We start from the raw sequence: 13,312 nt of genomic DNA, 5'->3' as shown, positions 1-13,312 counted from the left end.
AACAAATAAAGAGATAGACTTGTACATGGAATGCAGAGACTGCGACAAACGCACGTAGCACGGCCCGAAATGAAGCTTCCACTTGCAGTAATATACAATCATATTTCTACACCTCCTGACAGTGTTCGGGGATACTGAGCACATAGATTTGTGCTCGGCAGGAAGGCTTGCAATAGTATCCTCTTTATCGCTATGCGTTTCTTTTTGGCATAACCAGGGTTCGTATTTGTTTTCATGAAAAATGTGTCGCGGTAGCATACTATTTAAGCTCTTTATTCAAAAGCATGTTTCACATACAACGAAATGAAATGGCGGTGAAAAGTAAGTTTTTTTCGTTCATGACTGGTGTGTTTGGGAATCGGGTAAGATCGGAGATGATGCGAACAGTGCCAGTGGTTTTGTACCCACAATCAACGCACCGCGGCGAGCATGTTTTTTTTCTTGAAAGCCTGCCTTAATTCAAAGGCGAGCGTATTTTCGCCGCCTTACTCCACCTGCGCGCGGACTCATTACGCCGGTTGTCCCGGCCTTCGACTGAGTCGGACAACATCGGATCGGCCTCGGCAGTATCGGACGATCATGACCCGGCGCCGCCGCGATAGCACCGGACACGTCACCGCTGTGTCGGGCGTGAGGCGCACAGCCCAACAGGTGTCCGGTGCTGAACTGATCGCACCTGGCTCAAAAATCGGCTGATGCAACTAATGTGACGGGCTGATAGCTCTGAGAAGGGTAAAAATGGTCACGGCACGGTCCAGTGAACTGAAAAAGCAGCCTGTAACGGGTCGCGTGGACGTTATCTTCGTCAATGGAATGGTGCCAACCATGCATGGGCGAATATTTCCGGCCGGACGCTGACCGTCACATCACCTATTCGTGTGGCGTCGATACGGGTTGTAAATACTGTTACGGTGCACTGCTGAAATGTTCTCATGTTGCTGGCGTAGGTACTGCCTGCTTCTCATTAGGTATAAAACGGTACGTGTAATGTGGAAGGGCTTATATTATGTCATATCATAGATGCATTCATACATGTGCTTATCTGTTTGTAAATATGTATATCTCTCTCAAAAAACAAATATTTGAGGTTATTTAGAGCGTATGAAGCAAACACACAAAGGCTAAAAGCTAGTTAGATTAGCACCGCACCACCGGGCTATCGGAGCTGAAGACGAGTTAAGCAATGGATTTACAACGAAGTTTATAACCAAGGTTGATTTTAGCCATAGCTGACCAATGCTCGAGCAAATGAGGTACCCAATATTGCTTGCTATCCAATTGTATCCAAACATACACTAGCTGCATTGCTGTTTAACGGGGCTGGCAGCATTCAATTATTTGAGCGGTAACTGCATTAAAAGATGAGTCACGCTTGCACACTGTCAATCATATAGCTGCATTGCAAAGCTTGCAATCTCCATATATAGCTATTAAAAGACTGCAATGTTTTAGTAAGTGAAGCAGGAAGGTTGGGCAGGTGGATAATTGGAAGCAGTCCCCTTTCCCCTCCACGTTCTTTGTCCTTCAAATTTCAAGTGACAGACCGTTGACTGCGTGCAGGATTATGATATCTTGCATGTAAGGAAATGTACTATTTTGCTTTTAACATCCATACCACCAGTTTCTGTCTCCACAGCTTTTCAGTGTTATTATATCCAACCTTCAATTGTTCACATCCAGGGGTGTAGACCCTATTCAGTTGGGTGGGCTGCAGCTCCCCATCCCAAACATTGAAAAGAAAGTGGGCCAAACAGGAGGGAAACATTTTTGGCGTATTTTGGGGTAGGTTGTGCAACCTTTCATTCCTTAGCCCCTTCCTGCCCGACGTATTTTGCAAAGCTATGCTTCTGTCCACACTCCTCTGATATTCTAGGTAAAACATCGAACTTGTTGTTTTCATAAATTTAAAAGTTAAGCTGTTAGGTCACGCGTGACTTAATTCCGCTGAATATCCGTCTTCTGTTTAGTTCTAAGCCAGTCTGCTAGCGCATTCACCACATTTGCAAAATGGCGAACACGAAGTCGAGTGCAAGAAAATTTCCAAAGCTGTTTTTGCTTCAGGCAATGCAACAGCCGCCTTGGAGCTTAGCGCCATGCTAATTTTTTTGGAAATAGGCGCGGGCTGATTGTCTGGAGCGTGACGCAGTCAGGCAAGCAGCAAGCTGGCGCTGTCCATATCACATGGATTATGCGCAGGCCCCGTCAATTGTCTTGACACTGGGAATAAACTTAACTGATACATTGACCGAACACATAGCTACCTATATAATGCTAATGAATAAGTTTTTAAAAATCACGGCTAGTGGTCATTTAAGCTTCGCTTTATGCGCAATAGTCACCACTTCACCACAAGTTAGTTATCACGGCTCGCCTTCTGACGGCAGCTGACTGATGATACTGTGTATAGGAGAGCCTAGCTCTTGAAGCAGTTCCCTTAGTTAATTCGCGTCTTTTCGAGCTTGTATTTTTTGTCATTATAGATGCAAGGTCTTCAGAATCGAATTACATGAGTGCCATACAATACCAGAGAGCTGTTACACAACCTGAAGTGATAAGATATTCGCGTATATCGTCGTTCAGCTCGTGTTTGGCAAAATATTCTCTGAAAAATGACAAAAATTGAGCCAAAAGGTTTCATCTGGAAACTTAAGGCTTTTGAAAAAGTACACATTGAAGGGGTGGAATCGCCACCACGTCCAATACCTACAAGCGACTCGCTGGTCCAGCCGAGTGCAAAAACAAGACGCGAAACTAACGGCACGATTCATTCACCTGACCTTGTATTTTGTTGCTCACCTTTGCGCTTCATGATTAAAGCATGTACCTTCAGCCCATTTCTTATCACATCCACAGTGTACAATGTACATAAGCTCCGACGTGATTGACAAGTACGGAATATAAAACCCTCCTCCACATCTTTATCCCTATTTTACTTATAACTGATGATCTCAATATCATAACCGCCCGCTGTCCTATTATCCCCCCATGCCACTGGCTGGGCTTGGAGTGGTCAAATGGTCGTCAAACCCACACTGCGGGATGTTCTCCCATTTTCTTCTCCGCATTTTACCTTTATCAAATCCACCCAACTTTATCTCTTTACAAAGCCCCATCGTATGTCGTGTTTTCCCCTGTCTTTCAACTCTCATTTCGATGAATGCATTAAAAGCCAGCAGAGCGTAGGAGCGTGTCGGCTGCTCCTGTGACGTGACACTGAGCACGGAGGCTGGCTAGATTTGAGGATCACTGCAAAGTGTCACATTTGATAAGCCAGACATACGCTTACAAGAGCATCATGGTATTTCATTTGTTTTCATGTCGCGTCATATGGCTAAATGCTAAATTGCCTGGAAGGTAAGACCCGATGGAGGCTAACACTAAATCCTATTCCCACGCCGTCGGAAATCATAAACGTCCTGTGACGGGAGTTGACAAATTGAACATCCCGGTAAGCATGACATCGCCAGCGATCTAGATCGTGTGAAGCATATAGTTGGCGTATTTTGAGCTAGATCAAATTCCTAGATTACCGAATCGTTTCCCGGTTTGATTCCATTGCAATTGAGCACAAATCTGATACCACACAGTGTGCCTATCCTCGTTCTGCTCACTATCTTTGAATCTTTCTCGGGGAGCGCCTCGGGCTCTGTATTGTCTAGCTGCTCCCCATAACAAGCTGAAATGACCTCCCAAATTATGGGCCCAGGAACCGTATAGCAGGGCTGGGGACAAGGACCATGACCCTTCTACTTGTGACTTTAACATATGGCGATGCACGAAAAAACCGACCTCGAGACGGAATTTGGCACTCCCACCTTTGGAGTCACTCGCTCTCTCGAATCGCTCACTAGAAGCACCAAAAACATCGGCAAGTAAGAGGCTGCGTCTTCGGACGGTCTTTTCCTCCTCTAGCTCACCGCTGTCTCACTTTCAGTTTCCGGCCTCATGCACACGCTCCGGTACAATAACGTCCACCAAATCCACTTATGGTCGGATCGTATTTATGCTGTTGGCTTCGTGGATTGAAAAACATCCTATCCACGTGTTCATCGTTTGTCATAAGGCACCCATGCAGACAAATTCCGTTGTTTTTACATCGATAATGCAAAAGGACGGAGCTCACACTGGCACGGACGTAAAACGGAGGAGCCCATCGCAACGAGGCCTTCTCATTGACTACTGACCAGTCTAATGACGAGCCTCTCTTGTGCAAGTGCGTGAAAAACATGGTTCTGACGATAATGCGCGCATGCATGATTTGTAATGAGACTGGCAAGTGCGGAAGTTTTGCTGTGCTAATATGACAAACACACACACACACACACACACACACACAGATATATATATATATATATATATATATATATATATATATATATATATAATCTGCGTGATATAATCCTGTGCTACCCCGGGAGTAAACCTCAGAGGTCCGCAAAAATGAGTTAGTTTGGGTCACAGGCTCTCGGTAGCATAAATAACAATGAAATAGATTGGGTAGAGTTCTGTCAAAGGTTTGCGATACTATGTGTGAAAATTTGACCCTAAAATCTCAGGCAGTGGGCGCGAATATTTAACCCTGAGACTGTAGCACATCCGGTTATATTCTCAGGCTATTTCAGGCTTTCCCAGGCCCACGGATGTTAGCATAGTTGGGTCGTACCATGACAGAGCGAGTAGCATCTATCGGTAAACAGACAAGTGACTCTCGAAGTGGGCCGTGCCGAAAAAGAGCGGTCGTCAGAAGAGGAAACTTGTGTTGAAGTGACTCTGTAAAATTGGCGGACAACGCCGAGTCGGGCTTGTCCTTGAGTCTCCTCACGTACCTGACGGATTCGTTCGGGAGGAACGATTGCCGCCAGACGGCGGCCTGAGATACTGTGATGGACGATAGGCCTGTGCTCGAGCTGCTTAGGACGCGACAAGGGGCATACGGCTTCCCTGCCAAGTTTTCTCGCTCGACATGTGTCTCTACACGAGCAGGGAGACACCAGCTGGGACAAACGTCACGGACCAGGGCGGATGTCCCGAACTCGAGGCGCGTGGCGTCGGCGGGCGGCAGGGCCGCTGTGTCCCGTCCGGGAGAGAGTTCAGCACTCCACTCGCAGCTCCGGTCCCTGCCCCAACCTGCAGCCGCTCGCTACTCCGGCCCCTGCCCCAACCTGCAGCCGCTCGATACTCCGGTCCCTGCCCCAACCTGCAGCCGCTCGATACTCCGGTCTCTGCCCCAACCTGCAGCCGCTCGCTACTCGGCCCCTGCCCCAACCTGCAGCTGCTCGCTTACTCCGGCCTCTGCCACAACCTGCGGCCGCTCGCTACTCCGGCCCCTGCCCCAACCTGCAGCCGCTCGCTGCTCCAGTCCCTGCCCCAACCTGCAGGCCGCTCCAACGCGTTTGTATCTGATCGGGCCAATTCTGCGTGCAGATCCAGTTTTGGATGGCCTTTTAATGTAGCTCTGGCTGCCAGCAGCACCTCAGCCACCTCAACGGTTTGAAATCAGATGTACCCAGGTGTTGAGCGTCCTCCGGTCTGGATTGTATCGGACGTGCTCAGAGGCACACACAGGGGATGTCACGGGGGGTCTATGCCGCTATCCAGCAAAACTGGGTTCTATGCATGGAGAAAAAACGCATAAAAGGAGCGTCGAAAGGAGCCAGAATTCACATTGTTCACCGCAGCATGCCTAAACATAACACTAGTAGATCTCGAGGAAGACAAGGTAAGGATACGCGGCAGCGGGCCCCTGAAGCGCCCCACGCAGGGGCCCGTCTGTCGTTCTGTTGGGGTCCCTTCGAGGTCGGGACGCCGCCGTACGAACACGCTGTGTGCGCGTCTGGCCGTTGAGAACCAGTTAACAGCTAGAGCAGTGCATTGTGAGGAGATGCAGCGAGACACGCGAGTTCGAAGCTGCCCCGGATGACGGCCGGTCCAGACTGCCGTGGGACCAGCCTCCAGCTCCTAGAGCTTGCACAATCTGGGACCGCTCGTCATGCAGGTCGGCATGCTCCAAAACGACTTATGCAAGCGTGGTCCCAGGTCGGCTACACATCCGACTACTATCGAGCCTGAGCACACCAGCGGGGCGTGGGAGAGGCCACGCCCGGGTCGGCCCGCCACGGCGCGTACTCACATCTGTCGGGCTGAGGTAGCCGTACACCTCCAGCTTGTCCAGGCGCACCGTGCCCTGGAACGGGTACACGCGCACGCCCTGCGGAATCCGGGCGTTGCTCCAGACCTGGACGTCGGACTCGGGCGACTTGGCGTCGCCGCCGCGGCCCGGCGTCAGCACCAGCGAGAACTCCTGCGGCAGCAGGACGCACGTCTCCATGGCGCGGTAGGGCCGGTTGGCCGGCGCAGAGGCTGCGGAAGAGCGGTGGAACGAGCGCTGCGATCGGCGCCGGGACCCCACTCGCGCGGCCAATAACGACTGGCAAGCCGGGTAGCGTTCAGAAGTCTCCAAGAGCCAATAGCTTACGGGCAAAGGAGAGCAATCAGGGCAGGATGTTATCTCGCCAATGGCGTGCAAGAAGGGCACTTTGATGTGGCCTAAGCTGATGCTAGGTGCCGTTCTTTCCCGCGTATACGTCGCCGGCCCCGGAAGGCTGGCTTTGATAAATCACCGTGCTCGGCGGCTAATCAGGTGTAAGGCACACGGGCGCTCGACCAATCGGGTTGGCTGGGAGCGGAGCGCCGACCAATCAGGGGACGTGTCGCTCGCCGGCCGGCCAGCAGAGCGCGCGGGGGGCGGTCGCGGCCGCTGCCTCCGGTGAAAAAAGGCTCCTCTCATACCGTGACCATCGGCGGGACGAGCATGCCTAGACCACTATCTCCGCGAACTATACTTGCCAGGCAGCGAACGGGATATGCCAATCAAAAGATCTGGATGCAAGGCGTCTTGTGGTGCTGCGGAGCATAGGGGCCTGAACCAGAAGGAAGCTGGGGCCTCTTCTGATCACGAATTCGGGGAGCTCTGATATCGAGCCCACCTTGGTGCGTATCTGGACTGGAAAAATCAAAGACAGCCCTAAGCTCTGAGACGCCAACTGGCCAGGGCGTGAACAGCCGCAATAGCAACGCTGACCATTTCAGCGGCTGTTGGCGGTCTGCACAGATCGTCATGGTCATTGAGAACACTAAACGCATACATTGTTTTCGAATGCTGCTTGCAATATCTGAGAGACTAAACTGCGTTGAACTAAAACGAAATGGTGGGTCCGAGAGAGCGGCAAAGGAGAAATGTCAAAAAGGATCTCCCTACCGGACTGCTTTAAAAAGACAGACCAGGAGACAGATCAGGAGAAGGACGGCGCTCCTGAGGAGGCGTCGGGCTCATACAGGCAGATATAAGCAGAGGTCGCTGACGTACCCCGTCCAGGAGCACCATTTTCCTTGGTCCCGAGAGCCTAATAATGGAGAGACTGTCTTAACTGAAAGCAGACACTTCCTAGCTACCCGAACCAGCGGCGCATCCAGAGCCTTGGTAGGGGAGTGGGGGGCACAAAATGAATGAAAGGCCCCTGATGGTAAGAGAGACTCCCCCTTCCCCCCTCAACAAAAATCACCCGATATGACCACACTTTGTCTGTCTGGAAACATGCAGCATTCTGTGAGGGCTGTATTGGAAGAAAAATTAGTTAACAAGATGTTTAACATGTGCGCTCTCAGGTCTCAGAAATAGAAACCTCGACGCCTGGCGTTGCAACTTTCATGGGCAGCGCGACGTTGGCCTTATGGATCATTAGGTGGCGATGGCGGATGAAAATAGTGATGTGACTGAAAAAGTACCTGTGAATGATTTAGGACATCAGTTCTTGCGTTAAGTGGGTAGTCTGTGCGTGTGTTTCGGCCGTGCGATTTTTAGACTGAAAACTGGAACGAATTAGCATTTGCAGCACCCAGAACTAGTACCGAAATTTGATAGTGGAACTGAAAGAGCACAATCAAAAAGCCTAATTTTGGTGTTGCTGTAGCTGTTCATCTGTTCAGAAGACAGACTCAAATCATAAAGGTGGCATATACGTCCTAGCAAATCTTTGAACGGTACAAGTTGATTTTGAAAGACTTTCAGAAGTATTATTTCACTACGGCGTTTCTGGCGCGCACAGCGCCCGCCGACTGGTGTCATCTGCAGCGGTCAACGTCGGTTGGTTTTATGGGAGCTGCAACCATGACCCTCGTGACTCCTGCTCCTGAGACTTCGAGCGTTCAGGCCCAAAACTTTTTATACGTTTGTTTCACTAGTCGATTCTGTAAAACGATGGACGTCTTCGGGCAAACATCGGTTCGCCGTCTTCATTTTTGACGTCGCTGCAATCCACTTGATTGGACACTTATGAAATCCCACACTTATTGTTTGCAAGGAGCCCGGGGGTTAAACACAAGGGGCACGTCGTTTCTGGTCAAGGTCTGGAGGTCCATTCCGTCCCAGCGTGGGGTACTCAACGGCTGCCATTCTGGCGACACGGAGGCGGGGTTCCTTGGTCGGCCGATCAGGCGGCCCTTACAGGGATGCATCATGCATCAGTCCACTCTTTGACGCGGAAGTCCCTTTGACCCGCACAGTTGGCACCGGATCGACGCAAAAGCCCTCATACACAGCAAGAGTGTTCATCATTGCAGGCAGTTTAATATCTGTCACAGAGACTCCAGGTTCGCTTAATGGTCCTTTGGTTGAAATGGGGTAGAGGCCCCCGTTGAGTGCTGGGGCCTTGACTGACACAGGGCCCTTCCATCGTTTTATTGTGGACTGCCATCATAAGCTCTCGTATCTCCTTCCATCGTCAGAAGGCCCGACCAACGCAAGAGGCCCTCTGCCGTCCGGTGTCCCGTCCCTGTCCTTGTTCAGCAAATGCTTCCCTTGCCCACTCGGGGCTCCTTACCGATACACAACCCCCTGTTAGACATTGTGGGCCCTAACCTGACTGTTGCACGCGCCCCGACCTATATGAATCACGGGCCGGTTGTTCTTAGGGCCTTGTTTCTGCTTGGAAAATGGGCGTACAGGGTCGAGACTAACACGGAGCCGGTCTTTCGGTGTCGGTGGTCTCTGGCCTGAGCAGAGGCCTGCATTGTTCCAGGGGTCCCTAATTAATGCAAGAGGCTCCGACTGACCAGTTTGAAATATTTAATCCGAACCTTTTTGAACGCACAAGTTTCTGGGATCAGGGCTCAGAGTGTTTGTTAAGCAGCTTGTGCTGTGAAATCTCACAAACTTGCCAGCCGATCGTGTCGCTCTAGGTCAACGGCAGAATTGGCGGCGATGGTTTGATACGTGCCGCAATCCCCTGTACTTTCCGTCCTGTCCTCTGACGTCACCTGACATTTTGCGCGGCCGCTGCCACTGGCCGCATGCCATAACTGTCAAGGGCAAATCGCGATCGACTAAAGCGACTTGAACCCATCCCGCCCTAGGTGGATGGATCGGAAGCCAGGCGCTCTGACCTAATGACCTATCGGGACAAATGAACCGCATCTGAGGTCACGACCCCACGGGCGGGGTCCTAAGGTGACCTGCAGCCACTAAAGTGACCTTCGGACGCTTCGCAGCCTTCCACTCATGGCACTTGATCTTTGGTCCTGAAGGAGATTTTGAGCCCCGCTTGCTCCCGCCCCCCCCCCCCCCCCCTCCCGCCCTCAAGCCCTCGAGTACGGCACCTGTCTGACTTGGACCATTCGTCGACACGAGGTCCCCTGTTAAGCACTGTCGGCCCCTGACCGACAACTCGCCCCGCCGCCTGCATGCATCAACCACTGATCTCGACCATCAAGCCCCTCCCCCCCCCCCCCGCCGCCTCTGGTCTTGGCGGCGACATTCATCTCGCTCGTGGGCACGTGTCCATTTCCCAACGCACGAGTAAACCGAGAGATGATATTCCGCCTCATGGCAGCACCACTGCCACTCAGCAGGCACGTACGTTTGCTGGGCAGATTCATAACCACCGAGACGCGACTGGTTTCATGTTATTGGCGATCTCGTATCGCCCCGGACTGAGCCATACCGCGGACTGAGTGAATGGCGGCCAATCAGGTGAAATACGTTTCGCCTGATGGGCTTAACAGCCTCAGCTTTATAACATTCTGACCGCTAGTCATCTCTCCAGCTCTAAGCAGTCGATAAAATATTTAATGACACTTTTTCCGCCCCATTGGCGAAAAGAACTGCGCGTGGCTGAGGTTTGCACCGAGTATTTCCTGCAAAGGCGCAATAAGCATTGGCAGCTGGAGTAATATACGTACTGTCTTTACAAGGAGATTCAGCTGTACATACATTATCCGTGCATGCATCATCAATATAATGCATGCAGCAACCGTTGTGTAGAAATACCCCCCCCCCCCCCCCCAGACCATGCGGCGTCGCCAGCTTCAGATTGGGGGAACAGAGGGCATTTGTATGCGTTTCAGCCCCATAGGTAGGAGGTTTGATATAAATATCATTGAGCAGGATGTCTCTTTCCAGGTGGTGCCGCCCGAAAGAGCCTTTATGTTCTTCGGTTAAAGAGTTTGGGCTTTCTGAAAGTTTTTGCTAGTGACACAGCGCAGAAATTCCTAGTTTTCTTTTTATTCACACTGTCCGGCATATACTACCCATGCGGAAAGAAGAGCGTTAGGAGGAACTTAGGTGACTTCAGTCTCAGCATTGAAAAAAGATTAGCTTATGGTATTGCATGGAAAGTTACGAAGCCGAACGCCCCTGATTCACCCTCTCTCCTAGCCTGCCCCCCCCCCCCCCTCTACCCTGGCTAGTGCTCTGTAATGGCGCCAGTATTACGACAGCGCTTCAAGCCATAGCGTTACGACGCTGTTTTTCAAAACCTGCCAGTGTGGTGATGTTTCGGTTGTTCTGCGTTCGCTGGGTCTGAAAGGATGTTTTTTGGTAACGGGGTCTTTTGGGACGGCGGGAGGGGGGGGGGGCAGGTCTTATTACTCAAAAGGAAGTCCAAGTACCCCATTGTCCGTGGTTTTTCCAAACCAGCATGTGTATTAGCAAAATTAGCAAAATAAAATTGTACCACCAGGTACTACCAGGGCTGCAGTAGTACCCCCTCCCGCTTCCCTCTCCAAAAATCCTCGACAGGCATTGGTACCACAAAACACATGTCACAATCATGGGCGGATCCCAAGGGGGCCATGGAGTCCTCACCCCCTGTCATTTGCGTGGGGTTCCGGAAGGGAGGGAAGATCGCAGGTCCCGTCTAAGTGATCAGAGACCCAGGCGCGCGATCCATAAGATTTTGAGCGTGCCCGAGAGCGAACAAATATCTCTAAAATATGCTGTTTAGGAGTGTATTAGGCTGCACTTACACCGTGGCTCTGATGGGTAACGGGGAATCTGGGTTCGGTTCCGGAGAGGGAGCCTGAGAGATGGCTACCACATCTAAGGAAGGCAGCAGGTGCGTAACTTACCCACTCCCAGGTCAGGGGGGTAGTGACAATAAATACCTTACATAAAGGTTTGAAAGTTACATTACTTACATTCAAGGGGTAAAGTAATTTTGGAAGGAAATCCCTTTGGATATGATGGGGCCCCCCCGGAAAGGAATATGGCCCTTATCTTCACAAAATCCCGGATCTTGCCCTGGTCCACAAGTAAATGTATCTAGAACATAAAACGAGATTAGTGGACCGTAATTATCACTATCAGTGTATCTATATCTAACGCTACCACGTTCTCATCAGGGACATAGGTCCGTACGTATTTAGGGGGAATTATGCATTAAAAACGTATAATATTTGTTTCTGTGTAGTTTTGAAAACCACATTTCTCTTTCGGAGACCGAGACAAACAATTAAGCGTTGTACTTCACGGAAAGATGAAGGCTCCACCCAAAAATACGAAGCTAATGCCGTATCGAGACAGGCCCGATTGCATCTAAAAGTATCCCTGACTTAGGGAGGTGTCTCCCTGGAATGAGCTCACCCTGTTTAAAGGGACTCATGCTTCACCCTCATGAGCGATCAAGCATGTACTATTTTCTATATTAACCTAGATAGCACTACACAATTAGGACCTAGCGCCATGGCGTGATGCAGTCCTTCTGTTATCCCCTTCGGCGCAGTCTGCCCGTCGGACGTGGGGTTCACACCGTGACCCCGCTGTGCAATCACGCTCACTCCTTGACCTCACTGCACAATCACCCTCTCACCGTGACCCCGCTGTACGGTCGCGCCCACTCCGTGGCCCCCGGCCCGGGTTCGGCGCGCGCTCGGCCGGTCACGCGCGGCATTGGCCGGCCGCTGTCGGGTGCGGCGACGGATTTAGGGAAGGTGAAGTGGAGGGCGCCATAAACGACGGCTCCCATACCGAGCGCGGCCTTCAGCACGTTTACCAATAGCTGCCCGTCGGGGTGTTGTGCCCGTTTGGTCTATGGCCGTCGTTACGGCTCATCGGAGACGGTGAAAAGCTCGCCACGTGCGTTAAATCGGGAGCCATATGCTCGCCATTGGTGCTCTACTTAGGCCTGTGTAGTCTTCTCAGCTCGGCTGGAGCCCCTGGACACAAGAGGAGGCACGGTCCTGACGACTACGACGTTTAAAGGGAATGTCTGACATTTAAGAGTTTTGCCATTGATGTTTGATACCAAGGGCTGGGAAGAGACTGACCGTGATTATAAACGTCGCACACTGGGCGGTTTAATGCTGTTTGTGATGTTTTATTCTTTTTTATCAAGAAGTGCTGCACGAATCCTTAGCCACGAAAGGGATTCGGCCACGCCATGACATCACACCCGACGTCAAATTCAACCAATCGAGTGGCAGCTTCGGTCGGCGACGGAGCCGTCGCTCCCTGGCGTTGTCGGTCCTGTCACGATGCATTCTTGCTTTTTGTTCTGCATGGACCGGTATGGAACATCTCGGTCGAAGAAATTACACCTGTGGTCAGGAACCGGAGCGTTAGGTGAATTAACAAGGTTGCGGCTGTGATTCACACCTCGTGTGAACTTGTATTCTGCAATCTAGCTATCTCAGGCCAAAACCCCATGCAGCATCAGGCATTTCCTTTACGGGCCTTGCAAGTCCATCCAGTTAAATACCTGAGCGTCCTAGTCTCTGCCGCTTGAGCCCAGCGCCGCATACTCAGCGGCGTTTTATTAGTTTTTGGTCTGCCGACCCTTGCTATCATCTCTGAGAGTGAAGTTTTTACGAGTTTGTTCCGAAACTATCCCGAATCACCCGGTCAGTGTATTCACAACCAAGGGCAAAGTTTAGTGGGATAGAATAGGCTGAACTTTTATGGACGACAGAAGGGATTTTCTGAAGATATTTTGTGTTAATGGATGTTTATCTCCTCCAGCACCTGGTTCGGATGGTGGTG

At 51.1% G+C, this 13,312-nt stretch overlaps 1 protein-coding gene across 1 annotated transcript in view; it reads right to left on the bottom strand.

Moving 5' to 3' along the window:
* The window catches only part of LOC119094446 (uncharacterized), a 32,591-nt gene extending 26,196 nt beyond the window's left edge, over window positions 1–6,395 (bottom strand). Inside the window, exon 1 of the mRNA XM_037217504.1 lies at window positions 6,131–6,395. Coding sequence (XP_037073399.1) covers window positions 6,131–6,328 — 198 coding nt within the window. The 5' untranslated portion in view covers window positions 6,329–6,395. The remainder of the gene's footprint in view (window positions 1–6,130) is intronic.
* Between the last annotated feature and the right edge of the window lie 6,917 nt (window positions 6,396–13,312).

The sequence above is a fragment of the Pollicipes pollicipes genome, unplaced genomic scaffold (genome assembly GCF_011947565.3).
Source record: "Pollicipes pollicipes isolate AB1234 unplaced genomic scaffold, Ppol_2.1 Scaffold_4002;HRSCAF=4701_pilon_pilon_pilon, whole genome shotgun sequence".
NCBI lineage: Eukaryota > Metazoa > Arthropoda > Thecostraca > Pollicipedomorpha > Pollicipedidae > Pollicipes > Pollicipes pollicipes.
Note: the sequence above shows the minus strand (reverse complement) of the source record. Positions and strands in the feature narration are given on the sequence as shown.